The sequence below is a fragment of the Pteropus medius genome, unplaced genomic scaffold (assembly GCF_902729225.1).
Source record: "Pteropus medius unplaced genomic scaffold, Ma_sr-lr_union100, whole genome shotgun sequence".
NCBI lineage: Eukaryota > Metazoa > Chordata > Mammalia > Chiroptera > Pteropodidae > Pteropus > Pteropus medius.
Window position 1 is genome coordinate 276,075 of NW_024351735.1, and position 25,117 is coordinate 301,191.

At 33.8% G+C, this 25,117-nt stretch overlaps 1 protein-coding gene across 10 annotated transcripts in view; it reads right to left on the reverse strand.

Annotated features, from left to right (window-relative positions):
- Window positions 1-25,117, reverse strand: part of NRG1 (neuregulin 1) — a 955,597-nt gene that overhangs the window by 24,622 nt on the left and 905,858 nt on the right. For 8 of the 10 annotated variants that reach the window (XM_039846418.1, XM_039846424.1, XM_039846423.1 and 5 more), the window contains one exon: window positions 10,916-11,045. In XM_039846418.1, coding sequence (XP_039702352.1) covers window positions 10,916-11,045 — 130 coding nt within the window. Of the gene's footprint in view, window positions 1-10,915; window positions 11,046-25,117 lie in introns of those variants that run through there. The other 2 variants (XM_039846430.1, XM_039846429.1) reach the window with 2 other exon arrangements.

Consider the following 25,117-nt stretch of genomic DNA (forward strand, 5'->3'; position numbering starts at 1 on the left):
ATTAGGTCTCATTTTTAATGTTGAAAGAGGCAGATTTATTATTAGAACAAATTTCACTTCATCCAATTACCCCAAATCAAAGACAAATACATTTTAAAAATTAAAGCTATTCTATAGTAGTACTTGATAGATGTTAATTTGATTTTAAGGTAAAACCATTTTGAAATAGTATAAAATTTACATTTTACTCATATACATTTACCTATCAAAATTCTAGAATCTTGATATAATATTGTTTTGAGGTCATGCAGTAGGGTTGTTGTGCCTAAATATTGAAGTCCTTTATGACTGCTCTTTCTGAGTTGTTACTCCAGTAACTAAAGCAATTCAGATGGGATTCACTCTACCCAGTATCATGTTCTAATAAGCTGTGCCATCAAAAGGTTCTAGGAAGCAAATATACTTAAAGATGCTCAAGATCCATAGCTATGACTATTCTTAATAGTTCGTCTATACCATAACTATCATGCAAAGCACTTACCTAATATAATTTAGTTCTGATAGCACATGCTTCATGATTTACACACAACCCTTTCTTCTCCAGAGTAAATTAGAAATAAACACTACCTTTTGGCATTAAAGAGATGTGAATAAAACTATTTATTTTTACTAATACAAGGGTGATTTTTTTTTTAGTTCCCTTAAAGCCAAATTCAATGCCAAAAAAAGTTATCATGTGATTTGGTACATCTAATTCTCCTATTTCGTGAAAAATTGCCTGCAAGATAAAATATTGGAAGTTGCCAATTTTTATTCCCTTGCATACTTGTATAAACTTAAAGTACAAATGAAAGTTAAAAATAATATAAATAAGCTTAACAATAAACATCTTGTATTGATTGATATAGTCCATTTGAATGCTCCACAACACTTTTATATAATTGAACTGATTATTTTTGGTTAGAATATTTTTGCTGCAGTAAATAAAAGATCCACCTAGAGAAATACAGAAATAAGAAATATAACATGTGAAGTTGGGTCATTTCTCGTAAAGATGTCATGCTATATGCTTCAATAAGAATGTCTTCATGGATATATAAGAAAAATACATGGCAACCTACTTTCCAAATACTTAATTGACATAATAATTTCTGAAGTATTGGAGGTTTTTATTTCTGCATTTGTTTCTGAACCAGGACTAAAAATCCATATAGACATACCTTATAATTAGGCAGGTAATTCCAGAATTAAAGATATATTCTATATTGACCATTTCATGTTACTTGTTTACCTTCTTGAAAAAAATTAAAATTCTCATATCGATCACACAATCATCAACTTGTTTCATACAAAGAGCATGGTATAAGAGATATGTGAATACTGTATGTGCGTATGTGGTGGCGGGGAGAAGGAGGGAGGCAGAGAGAGACAGTGGGAGGGAGGGAGGGAGAGTGCAAGAAAGCTTGGGTGCATCATTTGAGTTCAGAAATGAACTTCTTTAAGGATCATATAATTAACAAATAGTTGAAGAATCATGAATCCCTTAAGAGAGGGATATGTATTTTATTAGAAAATCGTCATTTATACGTCTTAGATGAAAGTTTTGAGATCAGAGGGCACAGGACAACTAGGTAAAGAAGATCAAAATCTTACTCCATCAGTTTTCTAATTAGTATGAACTTCTAAAATGATGTTTCCTAGAAAACTAGCATTATAGCATAGTGGTTTATCTCTGTCATAAGATGATACAGAATATTTGGTGCAGTAACACTAGATCTTTAAGGTATGCAAATTTTTTTGGGGGGGTGGGATTACCAACTCTCTCTGAATCAAAACTATCCTTTCACTAATGTTGACCTTCACTCAGATACATTTTCTTAGTGGAAAGCCTTATTTTTTATTCAAAATGTGGTCCATGGACCAACATCACCAGCATCTCCTGGGATCTTGTTAGTAGAAATGCTGAACCTCAGGCTCCGGTCCAGAACTACTGAATAAGAATCTTCATTTTTAACAAGATCCCCAAAAGATTTGTATGTACATTAAAGTGTAAGGTGTCAGAGACTTTGACTTTGGAAGATGGTGACTAAGGTCCTCAGCCTGGCACCAGAGTATCTTGCTGTTGGGATGGGGCCGCCCACTGGGCTTCATCAGGCCTGTTTTCCTCAGTGATAAGATGAAGGGATTTAGGAAAGTGATTATCAAAGGTTTCTTTTACCACAAATATTCTGAGAAATGAAGTTCATCCTAACACATGGAATCAATGTGAGAAGACCCCGACACCATTTCTTCTAAATACATCACCAGTCAGAAAGGACTCAAGAACTCTTTAAAAACATTTTGATTCAATGGCTTTTAAAGACAGTTATGGAAGTAAAACAAACAAATATCTATTTCTAAACAATTCAAGTGTTCAGCAACATCAGTCATCATGTAATTTTTGTGGACATCTAGAATTGGTGCCACATCAAATGGAAGGAAGTGGAAACTGAGACAGTTTCTGCATAAGCAAAGTACACACTTCATTGATTGTGTAGAGGAAGCATATGCAAATGAAAACTCATCTGATCTATAAACTGATTAAATTCTACGGAATTACTTCTAAAAGAACAGGGAGACTGTCTGGCTTCTGACATATTTCTATATTAACATTATATGTTAAGCATCTGATCTATCTATCACTTTCTTTGGAGATAAGAGCAGGGTAAATTTAATCTGATTTGAACAATCTGCTTTGGCATGAGACTGAGCAAATTCTAGGAATTTTATTTCTTCGAAGAATCTGTTTGAATAACAATCAAGCCCCTATTGTAGCTTCAAAAAATACATACCATTTGTTTTCATTGATTAGATTAGTATAAATATAATTCTTTTAAAGTTTACTATTTGTTCATAATGTGATAAACGATCTTTGTTCTAATTAGTTCTTAATGAAATGAAAACTGACAATTTTGTCTGAACTTAGGCATCGCTTCTTCCAACTAACCCTGACCTGCAGCTCCCCATCTCCCCGCTTCCATGCCTGGGGTGAGGAGTCCCTCTCTGGCTCCTGCATTGCACCCTGCACTTATCCCTTTCACTGCCCTTATCTATCTGCGTTGTGATTATCTTTTTGTGAGGAGTGACCGTACTTTGATCATTTTGTATCTCTAATGTTTAGCACAGTGCCCGGCTCATAAAGGACTCTCATAAAATGTTAAATTGAGCCTAAGATAGGATCAGACTGCAGAATCCGATAAAGAACTGTATCAAAGAGACTTTCATACAGTCAATTGATTTGCCAAGTACAGGTCAATATCGAACTTCTGGCTTTTATTTTCATAGTTTATGACAGACTCTTCTCTGCAGACTCCTTTATAACTTTTTTATAAGAGGTCCCAGTAGCCTCTTCATAGACTCCCTCCCTAAATAGAAACTTTTAACATTGTGTTTGAAATTTGAAAACTCTATAACTCCTTAACAATAAGTCTGTTACCTCAAATTTCAACCCTATTACTGAAATATCAGTTTACCGACGATTTGATAAAGCAGTACAATTTACTTACTAACCAAGACTTCCACACAGCATCAGTAAAATAAAAACTGTCCTTAATAATATCCTTAATACATTGTGAATATCCTGATGTATTTACTATGTAATTGATCATAAAGTTATGTATTTTGAGAATTAATTTAGTGCTCTGTATATTTTTTGTATTCTAATTGAATAAATCATTTCTCATTTTTGCAGGGGGTGGGGGATGCTAGATATGGTTAAATATAATTACAGACCCCCAGGAAACTTCTGGTTATTTAGGGTTTGCTAATGTTATAAACTATTATAAGTGATTTTATGGTTTTATAAGTGTATGGTCAATTTATAAACCATCTTTAGACATCTTTTCTCTTCCTTCCTTTATTTCTTGGTTTTATTAATTTTCATCAGGCCTTCCCTTGACCGGACAGGAGAAGGGAAACAAGGTCCATATCTGATATTTCTTCTTTCTTTAGTCATCACTCTACAATTTTAAAATGCCTTGACTAGAAAAGAGTTCCTACTATCTTTTCATTCTCTCTCAATACTAGTTCTGGTATTACCTTCTTATTGTACAATATCTGAAACAATTTCTTTGGTGTCTATAAATATCAAATAATGGAAATGCCAACGAATATATACACTGAGGAATACCAGTGGGTTTAAATATTAGACGTTCAGCTTTTGCTCTCGCTCTGTACAAACTAGAGTTGACAGTGTGTACACTAGCTCAAAGAGTGCTAGTCTGTTTTTCTACAGTATTATGTTGCAAACGCTGACTTTTTGCACCTTTTTGCCTGCTCAGCATTCTGGCTAGACCTCACTCACTCGCTGATTGAGTATCTGTGTTGTAGATTATTCTTTCCCAAACGTATTATTATTATTAGTCTGCATTTTTCCAAGATGACACTCATTCTGTTATCTACTTTTGAGGGAAATTTCTAGAGTTTTTTATATATGCTTTTCTAATTTGTGTGGTTTTTTTTATGGCATCACCTGCATAAGACATTTATTTCCTCAAGAGAATGCCTTCTTCGACATCATTAAAGAAAATATTAAATATAAAATGTTCCAAAAGCATTTCCTTCAGATACAACCCTATACCTCCCCATCATCATTCAGCTAGTATGTATCAACCCTTTTCTTTTTTATTATGATCTGGAGACTAATTCTCAATCCACTAGATAACAGGATACATATAGTGGCCACACTGGACTCATGGGTAAATACTGAGGGGGAAAAAAATCTAAGTTGTCCTTGCTCTCCACTGCTGTTTTTCAGTGTCTAAGATACAGAATCCCAATAATGAGGATGCCAGTGTTTATGAATTAACTCATCTGTCTTTAACCTTGGTGCCCTTCCCAATGCTCTGTTTGCACAGCTTGTTCTGAAATGCTCATTTGCAGACTAAAACCCTTGCCATTGTTTACTCTACGTGATGTATCTGTAAGTTCGGGGTCAAACAATTCAATCGGATATTGGATCAATCTACATCCCATACATCTCCACATCATTTGTGGCACAATGACATATTGACTGCTAATTTGTGGTGAGATTTTCCTCTCTGGAGAATGCTCTTTCCTGTCTCATCAGACTAAATTCTGTAAATTTGGAATTTTATAGTTTTATCTATTCCACCAGCCACGTTTTTTGATGAAACATCTAAATATTTCTTTTTACTTAAATCATTCAATATAAATAATTCAAAAATGCATATTTTATTTTAAATTGACTATATATCTCTCAGGGGAAGAGCTGACATTTTTTTTTCACAGTCTCTGAGTAAGAGGTCCCATTATATATTCTCTTAGTTCCCTAAATATCCTTCACAACACTCAGCACACCTATAATTTATAATTAAATTAATTACTTGAAATATGATTGTTACTCACAATAGCCTATAGACTCCATGAGGGCAGAGACAGCATGGTTTTTTTTCCACTACATACTGAGCACCAGCACAGAGTCTGTCTCATAGGAGCTCAGCAAATGTAAGAGGCTCCCTAGCTGATTTTAGAACGGAGGGAGCAAAGCTATTAAGCATATTTAATCAGTGCACCTGATTTTAGGTAAAACTGCACCTAAATTGGTTCCCATAAAAGCAAAAGGATTTCTTTTAATCAATCTTAGTGAGTGAAAGTCAAAATGATTTAATAAATACCTAGTAGTATATAACAGGATCCTAGACATGTGAGGCACACAGACGAAATAGAAAACATGGTCTTCTGAGGAGCTGATGATCTGTAAGACACGAGTCCCACCCACTCATTTTCACAAATGCTTCCGAATCTCTTAAATATTATAGCATTTAAAAACAGAGAAGGCCTATAGGCAAGTGTCACATCCACTCTGAAGAATGTACTCTTCCAAGGCTGGAGTTGGAGTACAATTACCAGTCTGTTCTTTTGGACCATAAGTTCTAACACAATATAGATTCCTTTTATTTATTCCAAATTTATCTTTCTATAGCCAAAATGATGAGACTGCAGGATACAATCATGAATTTGAATCATCATGCTCCTTTTAATTATATTAATCCAGCTGCTAATAAATATTATAAATATTATTGTCATCATCATTAATATTATGCCAGGATCCTATAAAACTTTAACCTTAACCACTGTCTTTGACTTTCTCTCTGCATCTTATATAGTCTCCAAATTTCTCTAGCCTGTACAGAAGTTTCTCCGCTCTAAACATCTACTATGTTTATGGTATCACTCTCCTGCTACAGAAATTACTAGGAGTCCTTAGTAGCCAACTCAGTGTCCACAGTCCTCTGCCTGACCTTCAGAGCTCATAAACTGTCTCTAATGCCTAATTCAGTCTTTGTTTGTTTTACTTCTCAGAATGGAGCTGCTGGTCTAGATATGCATGTCACCGTGTCTCCCAAAAACTATTATTACAACCTCAATGCCTGCCTGCTATATAGAAAAGACTCCATAAATGATTTTTATAAAGTCTTCTCCAACTATTCCAATCTTTTTTTCCTTCTTTAAATTCTCATTACCATAATAATCAGTACGGTACCACTTGGGATATATTACTCTAATTGATTCACTATTTTAGGTACTTCATTTTCATAAACAGACTTAAGTTCCCAGGGACCAGAGACCATGCCTTATATCTTCTCTGTGTTTTCAAAAAGGCCTGGCATGGGTGTAGCTGTTCTATAAACAAATGTTAATTAATCTTTCACTTATGAGTTTAATTTATTATAACATATTTATTGTCACCTAATCTTCCAGTTATGTATTTTTCACACATGTCTCCTGTAAAACTACCATATAGGTCTTTATATATAATACATAGTTTCATAAAAATTAATTATAAAAAATCATAAATTCATGTTTGAAGGCAGTCCCATCTTCCCAAGATTTGTTTCTTTTTTGTTTTTGCATATACAAAATATATTAATCAGATATATTAACTGATCTGTCAAATGCAAAGTTATAAAGCTAGCTGGTGGCCCCACTAAACCAAATGAAAAGTGCTAGTGTTAAATAAGATGAAGAACTGGGGATTAAACACGGTAACACAGTCTGTTAAGACAGGTGTATATATTTTTCCAATGTCTAAAAAAGAAAATGTAATACTACCATTTACTTTTTATTATAAGGAAAAAGAAGTCTTGCCTCGACAGAGTTAGAAGTACTTTAGCAGAAATGAATTCATTTAATTTCACTGACTTCCTGGGAAGAAATTTGGAGAACATATTAACTATATGTTATAAATAAAAATATTGTCCAGAGAGTTGAACTGACAGGGTTGTTCACCCAAATTGGTGGTAAAAACTCTGATCCCCTCATGGGGAAGCCACATCTGTCCATGTGACAACATAATGGGTTTATAAATATGGTCTGATATAAAATCATTTTTAGATTAAAAAAGTCACATTAACTTCTTCCAAAAGAGCTATCTACTAAAACTGTTCAGGAAAACAGACATACAAGAATGAGAGGAAAAGGCAAAGAAAAAAAATTGGACAGTCACGTTCAAATTATCTGATTTCTTTGAACCATTTGACTATGTAGAGCACCAGAGGGTAAAAGATAAAATGATTCTTTTCTCATCTTTATCTAATCTGAAATAGTAACTATTTTTTCCTCCCAGGATAAATTTTAAATTACTGTAGAGAGAAGGGAAATATAAAAGATGAGAACTACCGCTGAAATTCCCACACGATCCCCAAAGAGAAGTCCAAGTAACCAGCAAACCTCTCCTCAGAGAAGTGTTTAACTGTTATGTGGTTAATCCGTTTGGGATACCCTGTTCTAAACCAAGAGACAAAAGAGATTTGCTATAAAGTCTTCTACTTCAACTCCCAAGAAGACATCAGTGGATTAGGTGACCAAAGAGACTACTTGGAAACTTTCATGCTTGTGGTGTTTCTGAGTCATGTCATTAGTCAGGGATAAAGCTGATTTTTCAATGATGTAGCTCATGCTTTAGCAATGTTTTGCTCTAGACAGATAGACCATATGGAAACTATGAACTGGCTTTGTATACAGGACTATGATGAGCCAATGCAACATTTTAACATTTTCTCTTTCTATTCAAGTGGTCTAGTGAAAAATACATTATCCTAAGACATGGTATATTGTGTGTCTTTGTTTCAGTTCAAAAATGGTTTTAATACAGGGGTTTTTTTAAAAATGCACTTTTGTTTAACAAAAAAGACTTGAATTATTTTCGATGGTTAAATATATTCCAATTTTCCCTTTAAGGTACTGGCATCGATAAAGACATGGTCCAAAAAGAGAGTTATCAAAATCATAGATGTCAAAGATTTTCTTTCCAACAAGATCCAGTAATAAGCTGTAACATTTTTCTGAAAGATTCTAATTACCAAAAACTAAGAATAAAATAAAATAAAATTATGATGTCAATTTTCTCAGAACTGGAAGACAAGCACAACCCATTAGACAATGAGCTTGGGGGATACAAAGTGTTCATTCACAGTTTGATGACTTAATAATATTAGACGAATAACAAACATTTCACTACAAGATTAAATATATATATATATACATATATATATTTCTGGATTGGGCTTGAAATTTAATGAAAAACTGTGTGGGTTAAAAAAAATTGCAGTTGTTGGCACAACACCAAAATGGAAAAAATGAACAGCACTTATGCAATTACATGTTTTGTATAGAACGTGGGAGGGCTACAGAATAGCTGAAATTAATATGTGGAAAATAACTGTGCTGGTTCCTTAGAGGTATTTGGAAACTATCATATATACTCACTCAGCTTATAAATCTTTGCAAAGGCTATGATGAAAAATGGTCATGTTTCATTATTATAATTAAAATATAGTGGTCTCAGATGCTTTTCTAAAGAAGTAAAAATATGAGACGTAGATAATATGGGTACAATTGTTTAAAAAGGAGAAGAATTTAAGGAACTATAATTTTAATGTTTTTCAAGGAGATTTATTAAAACATAATTAGATTGTATGCCCGAGATTAGGACAGAATGACAAGATTTCACCATATAATAAATGAACCTCGTATTTTACAGATTATAATTCTTAGCTTCTGGTATTTTCTATTTCGATCTGAGAGAATCTGACAGAAAACTATAAAAGTTGTTCATCTCAGTTCCCTGTGATAAATATGGGAGCACCATGTTTGTGATTTATTCATAGCAAATTGTTAGAACCAAAGATTAAAACCAACCAGTTTTAATGCTTTGCTCGAGGTATATAGATCTGAATATACCGGTGATCTAAAAGTGAGTCACTAAGATTAATTTAAAAACAATGAACATGAATAATCATGTGAAATAATTTATATCTGAAGAAATAATTTTTTTTTCTACATGTTATTTTATTTTTATCTTGTTTTAAAATTTTAAAAAGACTTTTACATATTAATTTTATCTTGGCTTATAACTATTACCTATCTCTAGCAAACAGATGCTTAGTAATTGAATATCTCTTGTGATTCCTAGTCTTTTATTCACTCTAACAGATTATATTTACTTTTATAAGTTGTCTGATTGATAAAATCAGGTGTACAACCACCAAAACTTGTCTTCTCTTGGAACTGCTTCTACTCTTTTAAAAGAAGAGTTTCTGAGGGCAAAAAAGTTCTGGGAGATACTTGTTCTCAGTCATGAGGTCTCATGAGACACTCTTCAGATGGCCCACATCTACAACAGCACAAGGAGCAGAAAAATATTTCTTACAAAATGACTTTTTTGTTTGGTGTTATGATTTTAAAACATGTGTCTTTCAAGATGTACTTTATTACTTAAAAGCAATGAAGGCTTTCTTAGAACTGGCACATAAATATTTGTATACTATCTACATGATGTAAAATGGAAATGGCCTTCTTTTCTTTTTCTTGTGCCTTTTTTTTCATCTTACTAATTGTTCTTTCTATGAGTTCAACTCTCTGACAAACTTGCTCTTCTTTGTCAACTTTTAAGTCACAAGCTAATATTCTCTAGCAGAAGACAATTTTTATGATGGCATGCTTTTTTCTCATTTAGGACAAGCATTGCTACTCCAGAACAGCTATTGGTCAACTGGAAAATACATGTATTTTTCATCATTTCTGCAAGACATTAAACATCTTTTACCACATCAAATCATATGAGCTCCTATACCACACGTAGCCTAAAAATCAAGAGTAGAATTAAAATGCATGGCACAATAAACACGTGCTTTTTAATGAGACCTACTAATTTTAACTACAAGGTTTAAATATTTAATGTACTGATAACATCATTGCTTTATTTTGCCTATTGAGAGAGAATAACTGATACCTCTTCGTGGTGCATTAACTCCTCCAAGTGATAGGAAAGAGCATCATTCTAGATATATCTATAAATAACTATGGTGCATGAAAGAACATTCTGCCTTCTACATACAGTGGTGCTACACACACTAAATTCATTTCCAAACACATGCAATTTGCTTTTTTTTTTTCACTAGGAAGATCAACCTAAATTTCATTTTTAAAAATATTCATGAAATGCTATGCTAATATCAAGTGTAACAGCTGTGTCAGTAAAGCATCTTCTGCCCTTCTGTTTCTTTTAGTTGTCCTATTCGTTTTGCAGGTGATCACTGGGGTAAAAAGGAACATTATCATACAGTTTAATTCACACATTGGATGGAGAAGTAGGTATCAAAAGTTACAGGCCTCTGTGATATTTGCACATCTCTTCTAGGTAACAATGAGGAAAACCACGAGGAAAGCAACTTTATAAATATGAAGACAAAAAAAAAAAAACCATCAAAAAAAAGCAAAAAAAAAAAATTCTGGATATAACAGAAGAGATGACAAATGGTGTGAACTTTTCAAAACACTCTACAAATAAAACAGCATTATTCAACAGAACGCAACAAAATTGGAAAAAGAAGCAACAATACATCATGAGACATGGAATCATCTGAAAGTAGCAGTTAAGGACATAAGCCACACAGAGCATTTCTTTTCTTACTTGCACAAGTATCTTGAGGGGTTCGAAAGGTCTTTCACCATGAAGCACTCGCCTCCATTCACACAGAAAGTTTTCTCCTTCTCTGCACATTTTACAAGATGGCTTGTCCCGGTTGTAGATGTAGATGTAGCTGGATGAAAGATAAAAAGGGAGAAAGGTTTAGATCTATCTTTCCTCCTTCTAAGCAGCCTTTAATCTCAAATTCTCTTAAAAGGAAGAGTTCATTTAACATACGGTGGAATCTACTAAACTTTCATGTTTAATAAACAACAGCAAAGAAGTTAAGTGCTTTCTGGGTGTAATTAAATAGAATAAAATTATAAAAGGGTAATTATCATTAATTAATTTAAAAATAATTAAAGAGAAAATCTATTATCATTAAATAAAATACATTTTCCAGTAAGGCTCAAAGATTATGATATAGAGTCACGTCAGTGCAACTCAATTTAGATATCAAATTTTTAACAGCCAGTAATTGATAAAATTATTTATTTTGGAAATTACATTTTATGTGTATATTGACTATACTTTCTAGACATAATATGCAGCAAAGAAGAAAAAAAGGTGTCATATTTGTTCCTAATGAAAAATTATATATTGCTAATTGAATATATATTATCGTACAGATCAGGTGCCATTCTTTTTAAAATTCTACTCTAATTGCTACGCCGAAGAACATTGTTGAAATGTCCAATTGCCATTATACTTTTGAAGAAATGGAAAGATAGTTTAAAATTGCAGAAAATGTAGAATAAAGCATTACGAAATTTATCATTTTGAATTAGGAGTAAAACAAGTCTTAATTTTGGTTTGTAACACCTTTATGTAACAAGCTTCATATTCACTTATGAAACTTCACAGTTATCTGAAAGTGAAGCTGAAAATGATGCCTCCACCATTAGGTGCATGGATTAAATGAATCCAAAGCTCTCAGTCCTGAGACTATAAAGGCATTAAGTGTCAGAACTCCTCCTCACTTACATCACTGGGAATACTGCGGGCAGTGCTCAGACTCAGCCCAAAGCAGTTTGATTTAAATAATGTTATCACAGATATTATCAGGACAGAAAAAGCAAAACCAATATGGCAAGCGAATGATGATTCTATTTACTCTCTAATAAAAAAAAATCCATCTTTACACCAGATTCTTTCCTTGTCTATTGACTCATGCTTTGTGATTTTTAATCCCTGTCTTCCTTATTAATTTCTATTTTACCGTTTGCATATGAGATTCAGGTGCCCTTGTTTACTTTCATTTCATATGTCCTGTGTTACCTTTCTATTTTCCTTTGCCTTTTTCATTTCCTCCACGTGAACATTTTGCTTTGACTTTTAAGCAAATTTTTCTTCTAATTCTGCTTGATTTTTCCTCTACCTGATAGAAATACTGAACAACCGATCATTCAGTTTCTGAATCACTCGAGACCTTTCCTGCCTCTCACTGCCTGTTTTAAAATTAGGCATGTTTTTAGACCATTTCACTGTTCTCAGCATGGCTTTTAGGAGTAACAGTAAAAGACAGTCAAAATGACTTGTACTTTGGAGATATATTTGGCTCAAATCCCATCTCCTACTAGTTTTGTGTCCTTGAGCAAGTCATTTAACCACCCAGATGCTCAATTTTCCCACTTAGAAAACAGAGGTAATGGCAGTCTTAGAGGATTTTTGTGGAGATTATAAATAATCTAGGTAAAGGAATTGGCACAAAACTGGCACTCGATGAATAATAGAAGGTATTGTGACTGGGTAATAAGGGACCATATTCATGAATTAAATAAAAAGCTTGACAATAGAAATCTGGGGATTTCAAAGATGCATGCTATTCTTGAATCATTACTATAGATAATTAAGGAATGGTTCAATTTTTTTATTATTCCAACGAAAAGTCCATTTCCAATGTATTTCAAGGTATCCTTCACAAACGAACAAAAGGTACCAGGGAGAGTGAGGAGAGAGGTGATTTTACCCTCCATTATTCGCTATATTTTACCATCTTTATCAGGAAGAGAGGAATATAATTAGCAATATTTGGTCTGTAAAACTATAGAGCAGACAATATTTCTATATATCACATAACTCATAATTTAACATAATATTATATTTTCATGTGAAAAACTGTCTATTTGGGTGCTATTTGTTAATAGTTTCATCTATGGCAATTGCTTTTAAAAAATATTAGGATGAAGTTTGCCTTAAATATGAAAGGTTTTGTGCTTAAGGCTTTCAACTGTTGACAGGATTCTATGGGATGACAAATTGGGCAGGGTATCCTTGCTGTCCCAGGTGACAGTGCCAAATGGACCACCTGCAGTGTGCTGTCACCACTCATTCCTGCAGAGAAACTCAGCCTCAAGCAGACCCCAGTGGTCTCTGAATCTCTGACAGGTTGCAAAGGATTGCCCCTCAGCAAACACTGCACCAGGCTCTTTCAGAACAAATCCTGAGGTTTTTGCTAAAAACATCAAAACCACCATCCCCTCAAAAGCAGACATTCCATCGAAACTGTAAACTAATAATAAAGATTAGCAGTGATATAAGCAGGAGACAGATGCGCCATACTTCTTGCGCTTTCTGATCGTGTGTTATCAAATAAGTTAGATTAATAAACGTGTGTTAAAACTAGAAATAATTTCCCTTTTTTAGGCTTTTAAAAACATTTTCGCCTGAAATGATTATTCTTTTAATGCTATCCTGCAACTTCAAGTTATGACACAGTCATTTGAAAAATTCCTTGATTATTACTTGAAACTAGCAATGGGCTATTTGATAGGAAAATCATTCTTGGAGACAATGAAGTAGCAACTATCTCATATGGTCATGGGCTATCGTACTTAGCACTTATATCCTTTAGCAGCAGCACGAACAAAAATGATTGTGGAATTGTAAAGCAGCAATGAACTCCCAGGTGATGCAAACTGTGAACGGACTGGGTACAGCTGCTCTGAACCAACAGCCAAACACAGGAATAAGTTGTAACTGTCAGAAGAACCTGGGATGGAGATAGTGATACGTGAACCCTTCAGATTTTTGCCAGGTTTCCTTTTATTCTCTTTACTTGAACACAGTGCACAGTCAGTCCAAAGCAGATCTATCAGTTTTGCAGTGATATCTTTTCTCTTTGGTTTATACTTGCTGTATTGCTAAGGCAGTGTCCATTTGGTAATTCCGCCACAAATTAATGAAACAGACAAAGCAGCTTCTTGAACCAAACTATGGAAGCAACATTCTTTCTGGGAGAGCTGAGAGTTTATTAGAGGTGAAGCTAAAGGTTTTCATATAGAATGCATTTCAATATATAAAAAATAACCCTCATAGTTGTTTCTGGAAGTAAATGAAGTAGATCTCACTCATTCAGTACTTAATAAACCATTCGTGACTAGTCTGTCATAATTTGGGAGTTTGTCATCTTGTAGTAAGTGCTAAATGAACAGAAATTAGGAACACTATGACATAGAGCTCCATTTTATGTTTGCCACTTATATGAACACTTTATTCCAAACATGCATTCATTGGAATGTTAGCAAGTACAATATTATAAGGAAGAAAGTATACATAAAGTAGTAATTTGTTACCAGAGAATGTACTTTGGAGTGTTTTACTCTTGACTTGTTCTCTCTTGGAAATATAGGTCAGGACTAAGGCTTTGGAGACTAAAACTGACATTTCTGGACCCCCAAAATCCTGCACCACACAATAATGCTCCCTCTTTTTTTCTAGTCTGTCTGGCTGCTTTCCTCCCTCCCTCCCTTCCTCCCTCCCTTCCTTCCTTCCTTCCTTCCTTCCTTCCTTTCTTTTTTCCAAATTGTTTAATGATACCTATTATGTGCAAGGCATAATGATAACAACTAGTGTTACTGAGTTTAAAAATTTTAAGACTGTGAACAAATCTCCCTAAAAGGGAGAAGAACTTTAGAGATAAAATGTAGTGAAATGAACATTGTGGTTAGCTAAGAAGAATCAGGACTAAGGCTCATTTTTGCCAATTACTAGCTGTGTGTCTCTTGTCCAGCTAACTTGTCTCAGTAAATTCAGCTGTAAAAATGAGATATCACAGGATTGTTGGGAAGTGTGATAAAATACTTTGTCAGCTGCAACACTGCACACAAATATATGATACCATTACTATCACTAATGGTGTTAATATGAAAGAAGAGAAGTAAAAAATTTTCTGTGCGGGATAGGGAATTCTATATAATCAACCTTCAAATGTTGTTTCTTAGCAAATTATTATTCTATGAAATATGAAAAAAGATGGTCTAATATGAAAGGGTAACCACTGCATGATTGTAAAGATTAAGTAAATATCAACAATCTACTCTATTTTAACTTTATCACAACCACTCAATAATTTATAACCATTAAAATTGCCCATAAAATCAACTGAAGAACAATTCCAGTTAAAAGAAAAAAAAAAACTAACATTTTAAATGTGTAATTATTTTCAACTTTCAAAATCCACACAATTCTTTAATACTACCGACCAAACTAACAAGTTCACTTACAATATCGTTTGTCATTTTAAACAGTTTAAAAACTATAAAATATCTGAAAATAGTGTGACATCCATTGTACATGAGACACAGTATAAACGGTTTATAATTTAACCTTTTGAAAATTGCATATTACTGCACACTTTTAAAAATACATAGAATACAAACTTAAGGAGTAATTAATTGTTCTCCATTCTATTACTAAATATTTTCCTGTGAAATCACACAATATTTCCTGTAGAATGCCAGGCTTTTTCTGCTCGGGTCAGGCTAAAAAGAAAATAATGATAGAAAGGATGGCTTACTTTCTTGCTTGTTTCAAGTGGTGTTTTTCTTATCAGTGAAGTAGACAGAAACAACAGACCAGAGCCATTACACAAATGCAAATTGCTGATAAGAAGTCACTCTATTCTTCTTTGACAATTAGCAGGAATTAACATGAGCGTACAGTGTTTACCCCAAGGAGCAATCATTAGATCCTGTCTTCTCTAAGTGAATGAGTCTTTACTAGCAGTTTTTAAGATAATTCTTAATAATTTACTTGCAAAAAATTAAATAACTATATAGTTTTCTCAATGAAACAAACAAATTTAAACAATTTTTTATATTCCAATATGAAACTGTCAACTGCTACAACATTATAGGTGTTTTTTTTTTTTAACTTTAGCTGTGATATCATCAATGGCTAAAAATTTAGAAATCGGCATGCTTTCTTGCTCTTTGATCTCTCAGTCAAAAAAAAAAAACACTGAAATTATTATTCTTGCTTGGAATACAGCTCTTCTGCAATTATGTACTAGAAGAAGCACTCTGAACTCCTACTGGGAAAAAAATGCTTATGTAGCTCCTGAAAATGAAGCTCTGGAGCAGAAGCTCAGCAGGAAAAGCTGTGCTCTCTAATGTTGTTTCATCAGATGCCGAGAGAATGAATGACAGGGGAAGTCACTGGTTTCCCAAAGGTACAGTCCAGAGCCTAACTCAGAACTACTGAAATATTGTCATTATGGGTTAGCATTTTTTCTGAGTAGTAAGTCAATCCTGTGCTGAATAGGTACTTGAAAAGATAGAAATAAAAGGATTTGGAGGTCCCCAGAGCCAATACTGTGACTTAAAGTAGCATACCATCTCCTTGGCCTCTCTTCTACTGAACTCTGCTAAAGAAACAAAAAGGGAAGCCAGAGAAGAACCATCATGAGACCATAAACAGAACCAGAACTTTCTAAAGTAGAATTAAGGCATCTTGCCTTATGGATTTAACTAATTAGCTGGATGTACTCAGGTTTGCAGACTACTTATAAGGCGAGAGTTTGTCCAAAGAACAAGTTGAGACCAAGGGCCAATGGAGAGCAACTGGTTTAAATGATAAACTTGGGCTTTGCCATCATTTAAACACGCGCAGAATGGTGGGCCAGAATGAACCTTAGTATATTTTATCGTTGAGCCCATATTTTTCAAATCATCTCAAAAGAATAATTATGTGGTCTTCAGTAAGATACCTCTAGCTAAGAATTCACAAAAAATGCACAGGAAGTCATGCAAGGTCATACAAGTGAATTAGCAAATGCCTGTTTTCTGTTTTGTTAAATGTATATTGGGGCTGAAGTAAGTTAATAAGATTGCCTTTAGATTCCTCTCTCTCTTACAAGCTGTCTGGGCAGATCTTAACATTATTTCTTCCTTCGTCAGCAGAATGAAAAGTGACCTTTGGGTGTTTCTCCTCATAAAACAAAATTATAATTTTTGTTATAACACTGATCTCATTTGTAGCTAAACAGAAAGCAGATTCTAAGCTCCCAGCAGTTGCTGAGCAAATGATTTGGTATGATTAGATAATGTTATCCTTAGAAAAATAAAATTGTCAAGAAAGGTTATTTCTCAAAAATACAAGTTGCTATTTATTTTCTTTTTTTCTGATAGCACATTTCACTCATGACACAGTGTAAATCATCACAGGCTACTACTTCTTAGAGCAACATCTCAATGACATAAATGTCTTGTAGGATGTCATAGCTTTTCTGAAGAGGGAGAGTCTCTTCTCACAGTGGATCATTGGCTGGGTGGTTATAAGAAAGCTACATTTTCTTCCTTACAAAGCCAATAATCTTTTCTTAGCTAAGAAGCCAATTCCAGAAATACAGTTCTGCTATATATTTTCTACTAACCACTGACAGTTTTATATGAGTATAAAATTTCCATAGCCAGGAGTTGACAAAATTTCAAGCCATCCCTTGAATCTTTTCCCATCAATACCTATTTTAAAGAATTAAAATTCATCTAGCCTGCAAAGCAAATATTGGCAGTCCATTCGACTGGCTGAATTTGATATATTTATAGATCTCATCAGGTTAAATATAGAAAGGCACACATTCTTTACTGTACTCTGCATCTTCTACCAGTATCCATTTGGTTGGAAGAAGGTCATGTCAATGTAGGAAATGTTAACCTGTCACTTTCCAAATTAGTCAAATGTTTTGAGCACCTAACAAAACAAATCAATACAAGGAAGAGTGATCAAGGATTCAGTTGTTCAGCAAGCTGCTAAAATTACCATGCGACATTTAAGGACATAGATTAATTCATTCATCGACAAAAATACTTTTAGAAATGAAAGTAGATGAAACATCGAAAGATAGAAACTGAGGCAAATTCATATTCAACAAAGTTAAAAATTTGGCATATCAAAAAATAAAAGTCATATGGTCATTTCAATAGATATGAAATCAACATTTGATGAGATTAAAAATCAATTTTTATAAAACTATCACATATTCTTATCTCCAAAATCAAACCTAAATTTAATCAAACATCCAGATACAACTACTAATTTACAGGAAGTACATAGGTCAGAGGAACATATTAAAAGATATCTTGGGATGCGATCTGCAAAACCCAGACTATGGAGAACTCTACAGGGCAAATAATCTGGTTTCTTTAAAAAAAAAAAAAAAAAATTAAAGAGACAAAAAGAACTAGAGCCAGAGACAGACAAACAGGATGAAATAAAAAAGAAAAATCCAAAATATAGACATTTAAAAGAGAGTTATCAGACATATAAACCAATAACAATGTGTGAAACTTATTTGTATCCTGTTTCTTATAGTTATAAATATGTGATATTTCTAAGAGGAAATGTGATCACTAATTAGATAGTTATCATCACTAAGGGGTTATCATTACTTTGTGTTTGTGTCAAATGTATTATAGTTATGTTTAAAAACAGCCCTTATCTTTTAGAGATACATACTAAAATATTTATACACTGAATGATAAGATGTCTGGGATTTGCTTCAAAATGGAAGGGAAGTGAGGGTGATTGAGATGAAGCAAAACTGATAATTGCTGAATTGGATGATGGCTACATGGGGACTCATACTATTTTTCGTACTTTCATAGCCAATAATCTTCATGTTTAAATGTATATTATAATGTACATGTTTAAATATATGCTTATATATTTAAAATAAAATGTAAAATAATCACTCAGGCTTTTGAAAACATGTCTTTATAAAGCAGAATTAGAATGACACTCTATATCACCTAAAAATATCTACTTTTAGCCAACAATCTAAATCATACTTAACATTAAAACTCTAGGAGAGATTTCCATTGTTGTCAACAACAAATCAAGGATGCTGACTACCAATGCTATCGTTTAACTTTGCTCTGAAAGTTGTAACCAATGCAATAAGGCAGGAATAAAAAACTGTAGTATAATTGTAGGAAATGAAAAAACAAAAATAATCATTTAAAAATGATATGACTGAATACCATTATTAACTGGCAAGAAGACACAATGTAATAAAGGGATTATATTCACAATAGCAACAGGAAATATGAATCAATTAGGCTGGCCAGGTGTGAATCTAATAAAATATATGCAGAGGAAATGTTTTAAAAGGTTGGTATATTAAGAGGAACTACATTTGTGCTTGGGGGAGAAGAGGGCATTCCATTAAAAAGAAAAGCAAATGAATTTGTGGAGGTAGAAAAATGAATGTCATGTTCAGTGAAAGGCAGCAGTTCAGTTTGATTAAGAGATTGATTACAAACAGAAAGGTGAAGTTAATGATGCTGTACAATAATAATGCATCCATATCAGAGAGGCCCTTGCTAACCTGGCTGGAATTAATGTTCAATCTGCAGGCCATGGAAAGAGTTAGGTTTTTGAGTAGGTCCATAATTAATAAAATTAAGGGTCTATTTTATAGCCTTTAGAAGGGGAGGAAATTGAGATGAGGAGACCAGTGAAGAAGCTATTACAAAGGTATAGGTGAGAGAGGAAGATTGCATATTAATGATGAGAAAGGAATAGGGGCCATATTCAAAAAATAACACAACTTTGCATTTATGTACATTAAAATTAGGCAGGAGCTAAATCCTGGAGTTATTTGTACTTCACACATTGTACTGCAACTCTTTATAAGGCATTTGAAATGCTTAACACATGGCTTCTCATTATTCTTTACACAATCTAGGAAATATCCATGAAGACAGAAGGACGAGACCTATTCTCAATATTCAATATTCACTGGTGAAGTGAAAATGTCTAAGTTACAGCCAAGACTACATGACTTATGATTTCCTAATTTGACTATAACACACGCCTTTTGACATAAAGGAACACACTAGGAATAGACAGTACCATAATTGGCCCATTTTAAAATTATAAGTTATGCAGATGATCAAGACAGCAATGTCCCTAAAAGTTATGGGATCACCTTCGTGACAGGAAATGCTTTCTGACAAATAATCAATCTAAACTTTCAAAGTTTTGCATAAAGATGTCTCCATAAAAGTGCAGAAAAATGGGGTCTAGGGAATACAAACACAATCTTCCAAGTGTTTCAGGTTTGGGCCGGGCCTCTTTGATCAGTGGCTCTCTAACTCAAGAAGCCTGAATAATATTCCTTAGACTGTCACCTTCACAGCTCTAAATCACCAAATTGCACGTTGCTACATACCGTTTAGCCAAATTACTCAATTCTGTGTCTGTGTAATGGTTGTGGACATAAATAGCCAAATTCTGTTTCCATAAGCACAACATTTTCCTCACTGAAGTGAACAGTTGCTGCATATAAAGTAATGAAGTAGTAAAAGCATGTCAGAACATATGAAGCTTGCTCTGCAACACTTGGCTAATTTCAGTCCATATATTTTCCCAGAAGTCCCTGGAGTTCTTTTTCCCAGGTCCATGATCAGACTAGGAAAACACTCCTCCCTATAATGTGATGTGTTATTAAATGTGTTTCTGCAGTTGTTAAGTTCCCAACACAAATTCTACGTAACCAAATAACACATGAAAATCTAACTTATTTTTTAATTCCGTTATTGTCATTTACATATGACCCAGCAAGCGAGAATAAAACAAGCTTTTGGAAAAACATAATTTTAAACGCTTCACCTCGAGAAAACTTTTTGTCCTGCCGCCAAAGGACTAAGCTGGTCAGATAATGTTTAGTTTATGACAGATCTTGTTTCTCTAAAGAGCATAGACCTTTAAGATTAGAGACGGGGACAGCAGGGGGAGGTAATAATATTACAGGAAAGTCCTGTGCCTTTACAGGAACTGGGACAAAATGATAAATTGGCTTTGACTCAACATTATGCATAATGCGCTTTTCTTAAACCTTTGTTTTTAGTTGTTTGTTGTTTTTAATTTCTAGGCCTCTATACTTCTACCTAACAAGCACCTGTTTTTTCTACTGTTGGCATTAAAACATACTGTTCAATGGAAACATACAGGTGCACACTTTGAACTCTTTTCCCAAAGTATACAATATTTTTTAAAAACTGAAGCCATGTGTTTAGTGTCTTACTCTCATCATCTGGTCTGACTGTTTATATCTATATATCATTTGGTTGTTGGAAGAATTCAATGGAAATCATTCTGCTTATAGTTAAAACTGAAAAGGGACATGTTGAATCTCATCATTAAAAAAAGGTGGAGTAGAGGTCAGCGTCTTATCTAAGCTTGCCTGGCTATTTCCCTGCACTGCCAGAAACAGGGAATATTAAGAAAGTCCATATATAAGATCTTAGTTATAATTTATTAGTTTTTTTCTTGGTGGTGATATATCTATCTGTGTATATGGACTAATAAAACACTTCCATCTCCTGGAGCTATAATAATTCAAACTGGCTGAGGTCTTCCCCCTTTTAAAACATAAACCATTTTGTAGACACTGCAAGCATGTGTTTAATACAGATCTTTGTTCTTTCCATCCATCACTAAGGTGCTTCAGACCCAAACCCTGATGAAGAAAACAGCGTAAAGGAGGGAATCATGGCTGTTCAGCATACTAGCTGAAAGGGAACCACAGTTATACAAAGCCACCTAAAAATCAAAGCAGGCAGAACCAAATCCTAGGCCATGTCTACTCTGCCAACTTAATTCCTCATATTCCCATAAAGGAGTCAAATGTCTTCAGTTGAGATTTGTCACTTATTCAAAAGCTTTTGAGGAGTCAAACACTTTGCAGTACCAAATGGTATATCTGGTAGGAATCTGCACTGCTCCAATATGATAGGCATTGCCAATACCTAGTGAGAATTTTCCAGTTCAGTAACTACGGTATCCAGTGATTACCATAATGGTGAAGCATGTGCAAAGTTAGTCACTCTTCTGAACCCCACTGAAAGAGATGTCACAGATGACAGGAAAGTTCTGGTTATTTCTAAACAGAAAACAAAGGCCTTTCTAGGCAAAAGAGATCTGTTAATAAGAAGAAACCAGACCTCTGACCCCATCCTTTAAAAAGTCTCGTTTTATTCATAGTCTTCCCCTTAAGAAACCTTCTCTTCTGAAGAATTTTGAAATAAAGAATACCGTTCTTGAAAGAGATATTTTTCTTGATCATACACTTTTTTGGTGTGTTGGACACTCGCTCGCATGGATGTGATTCTCTCTTCATAGCAATCAGCCACAGGCGGAAGACTCTTCCTGCTGAGAGACTCCCTTCACCTTGCGCATTAATGTCCAATGTTAGAAACTGAAAACTTCAATATTTGCATTTTTCTCAAAGTTTGAAGAACTCAGGGAAATGAGTCATTGTTCTACAGAAATGACACAAGTCCCTGGAATTAAATGGTGATAATGAAAAATATATATATTAATCACTAGACAGATGGTGTAAGAATTCAGTAATCCTTCATTGTCTCTCATACAATTCTTCATTAAAAGATTATCAGAATCTGTCAATGGCTAAATGGATCTATCGCAGCCACTGGATTGTGCCTGAGGTTCATGCCTGAAGAGCTAACTCCACTTGCCAGAGCATTCTGCACGTGTGTGTGTGCCTGTGACTGTGGCTTTCCTATCTCTGGAGAACAAAATTGCATTCTGCCACCCATTGAAAGTCTGCTTTATATTCTTCAGGGGTTTTTTTGTAGAAGAAATGTCAGGAACTGAAGTATTCATTGGCAATCAAGGAATGTAGGCTATTTTGTCCTTAACTAAAGGTCATTACTACTGTAATCAAAGCTCTTTTCCCAGAGCTAGAAACGTACCCAAGACATCCCAGGATTCTTGCCCTATTTTTCTTTTCTAGACTTTTTGTTTGTTTTCTTCTCATCAATTGCCATTAGTTCATCACAAAACCAAATATAATTTTAAGTAAACTGAATATAAACAAATTCATTAGTTAACAATACTACTAGAATATATAATTATTTAAAAAAAAATTTTTTAATTCAATTTCATCTTTTGCCACATTCAATCTTCCAAATATCCACTTGGTGATTTCATTAGTCTGTTTTTATTTTTTGTTTGTATGTTTGCTTTGAGGATTCGAAGACCATTCATCTGTGAATTGTTTTAGTTGTAAATGACACATTTTAGTTGTTCAAAGGTGAACAAGCAGAACACATGGATGAACAGATGGAAATGATAAATAAATGCATGGTGTCAAAATATTTCTTCTGAAGTCAGAACTAGGCATTGGCAAACCTATGGTAATATCCACAGAAAGTGCTGGCTACACATATTTAAAAATAACAAACTTGCTCAGAATGTCAGAGAGAAAGTTATCACACAACAAAGTAGCCTGATGGTGTGTGTATGGGAGAGAATTAGAATGGATGTTGGCTCTGTGAAAACTTAGCACTTCTTGGTACCTAACAGTGAATTTAAAGTTCAGTTCAGTTAGGAAGGTCTGAGATGCTAGTTTTGTGGTGTAAATAAGGCTGTACTATTCTTCAGGGAATAAATTTAGAAAGAAAAACTTGATACTCAAGTGAAAGGTGGTTACTTTCCTCAGTTTGTTCCTTCCTGTTGAATGTACCATATTTCTTAGGCTGACAGGCTAAAAAATTTCAATTTATGGTAAATTCTAGCTTCAAATCCTGATATGAAGTTGGAATTTCCCAAGAAGAACTATAGTAATGTGATAAGGCAGCAAGAAAACTTACAGAAATTGAAAAAGTCTCATGAAATGGAATCTGTTAAATGAGTAATGGTGACCTATGTTGCTGGAATCACATTCTGTAGAAGAGACAGATAAAGTAAGTGTATATACAAAGGTCAAAGAGAAAAGCATTAGGAATAGGGCCATGTCTGGCTTACTACGTACTCAAGTGAACTCTCTTATCCCAAATTCAATAGTGTGAAATCTTAAAATTATTGTCATCTTTCTGAGAATACGATAAAACTTCTGTTGCCTTTCTTGTTATAGAAGAAATAAATGTACCCATTCCTAATAGTTTTGTTTCTAGAACATGATCCACCATAAAGTATATCTTAATGAAGTAAAGTTAAACACCAGAGAGGCCCATTGAATATGCTCACAACGACCACTTCTATTGAACTATTTACCATGTTCTGGCTTTAAGGTGATCTTCAAGGTAAGTCAAGGGGAAAGTATTAAAGAAGGAGAAGCAGAGAGAGAAGATATTTTATATTGCAAAGATGGAAGAGTTCTCTGAATACTATATTTTCTTCTTAATCATCTTCTTTATATCATAAGCATTCTTATTTTCTGTATTAATCTTGTCTTTTGAAGTAGAAATCATATTCACCTAGCCCAGTAGGTATCTGTCATCAATAATGTTAGCTGTAAGTTGTAATAGTACGTCTTTGGTTTCTATTCTTTCTGTCTTTTTTTTGAAGGAGAAATAAATGCTGAAGAAAACTCAAAAGTTATCTGTATGATAAAAGCAATACAATTCATAGCAAAGAACAGGAAGACTGATATTCATTAAATATTTACAGTGTGCTAGATATACATTCTAGCCTTGTAGTCATCACAATAACACTAAGAAATAGGTTAACATTTTATCCTTTTCACAGATGAAGAAATTCAGGTTGAAAGAGGTTAAACTACATGCTTTTGTTTTCAGTATAACAAATAATATGGGGAGAAATTCCAAGGCAAGTTGACTGCAGGGCCTACGATATATCAAACTAAAGCATTCTATCTCATGATTCTTTTATTCCAGAGCTACCTATGTGACTTTGTAGTTAATAAACAAACAACAAAAATTGACATTCTTTCCATAGGCTATTAGAGAAGCCATATTCTTCCATTTTCCAGAAAGTATCAGTTTCTAAATTTGCCTATGTTTGTAAACTGAATGTCAGGGAATGAGACTTAAAGTATTACTTTTAGATTATGCTTCCTTAGCAGAAGACAGGAGGCCAATGTTAGTCAAATTGATGCTATTTTAGTCTTAATGGGAAATGCTCAGTCCATATTATTTAGAGTTCTATTGTCTGTTT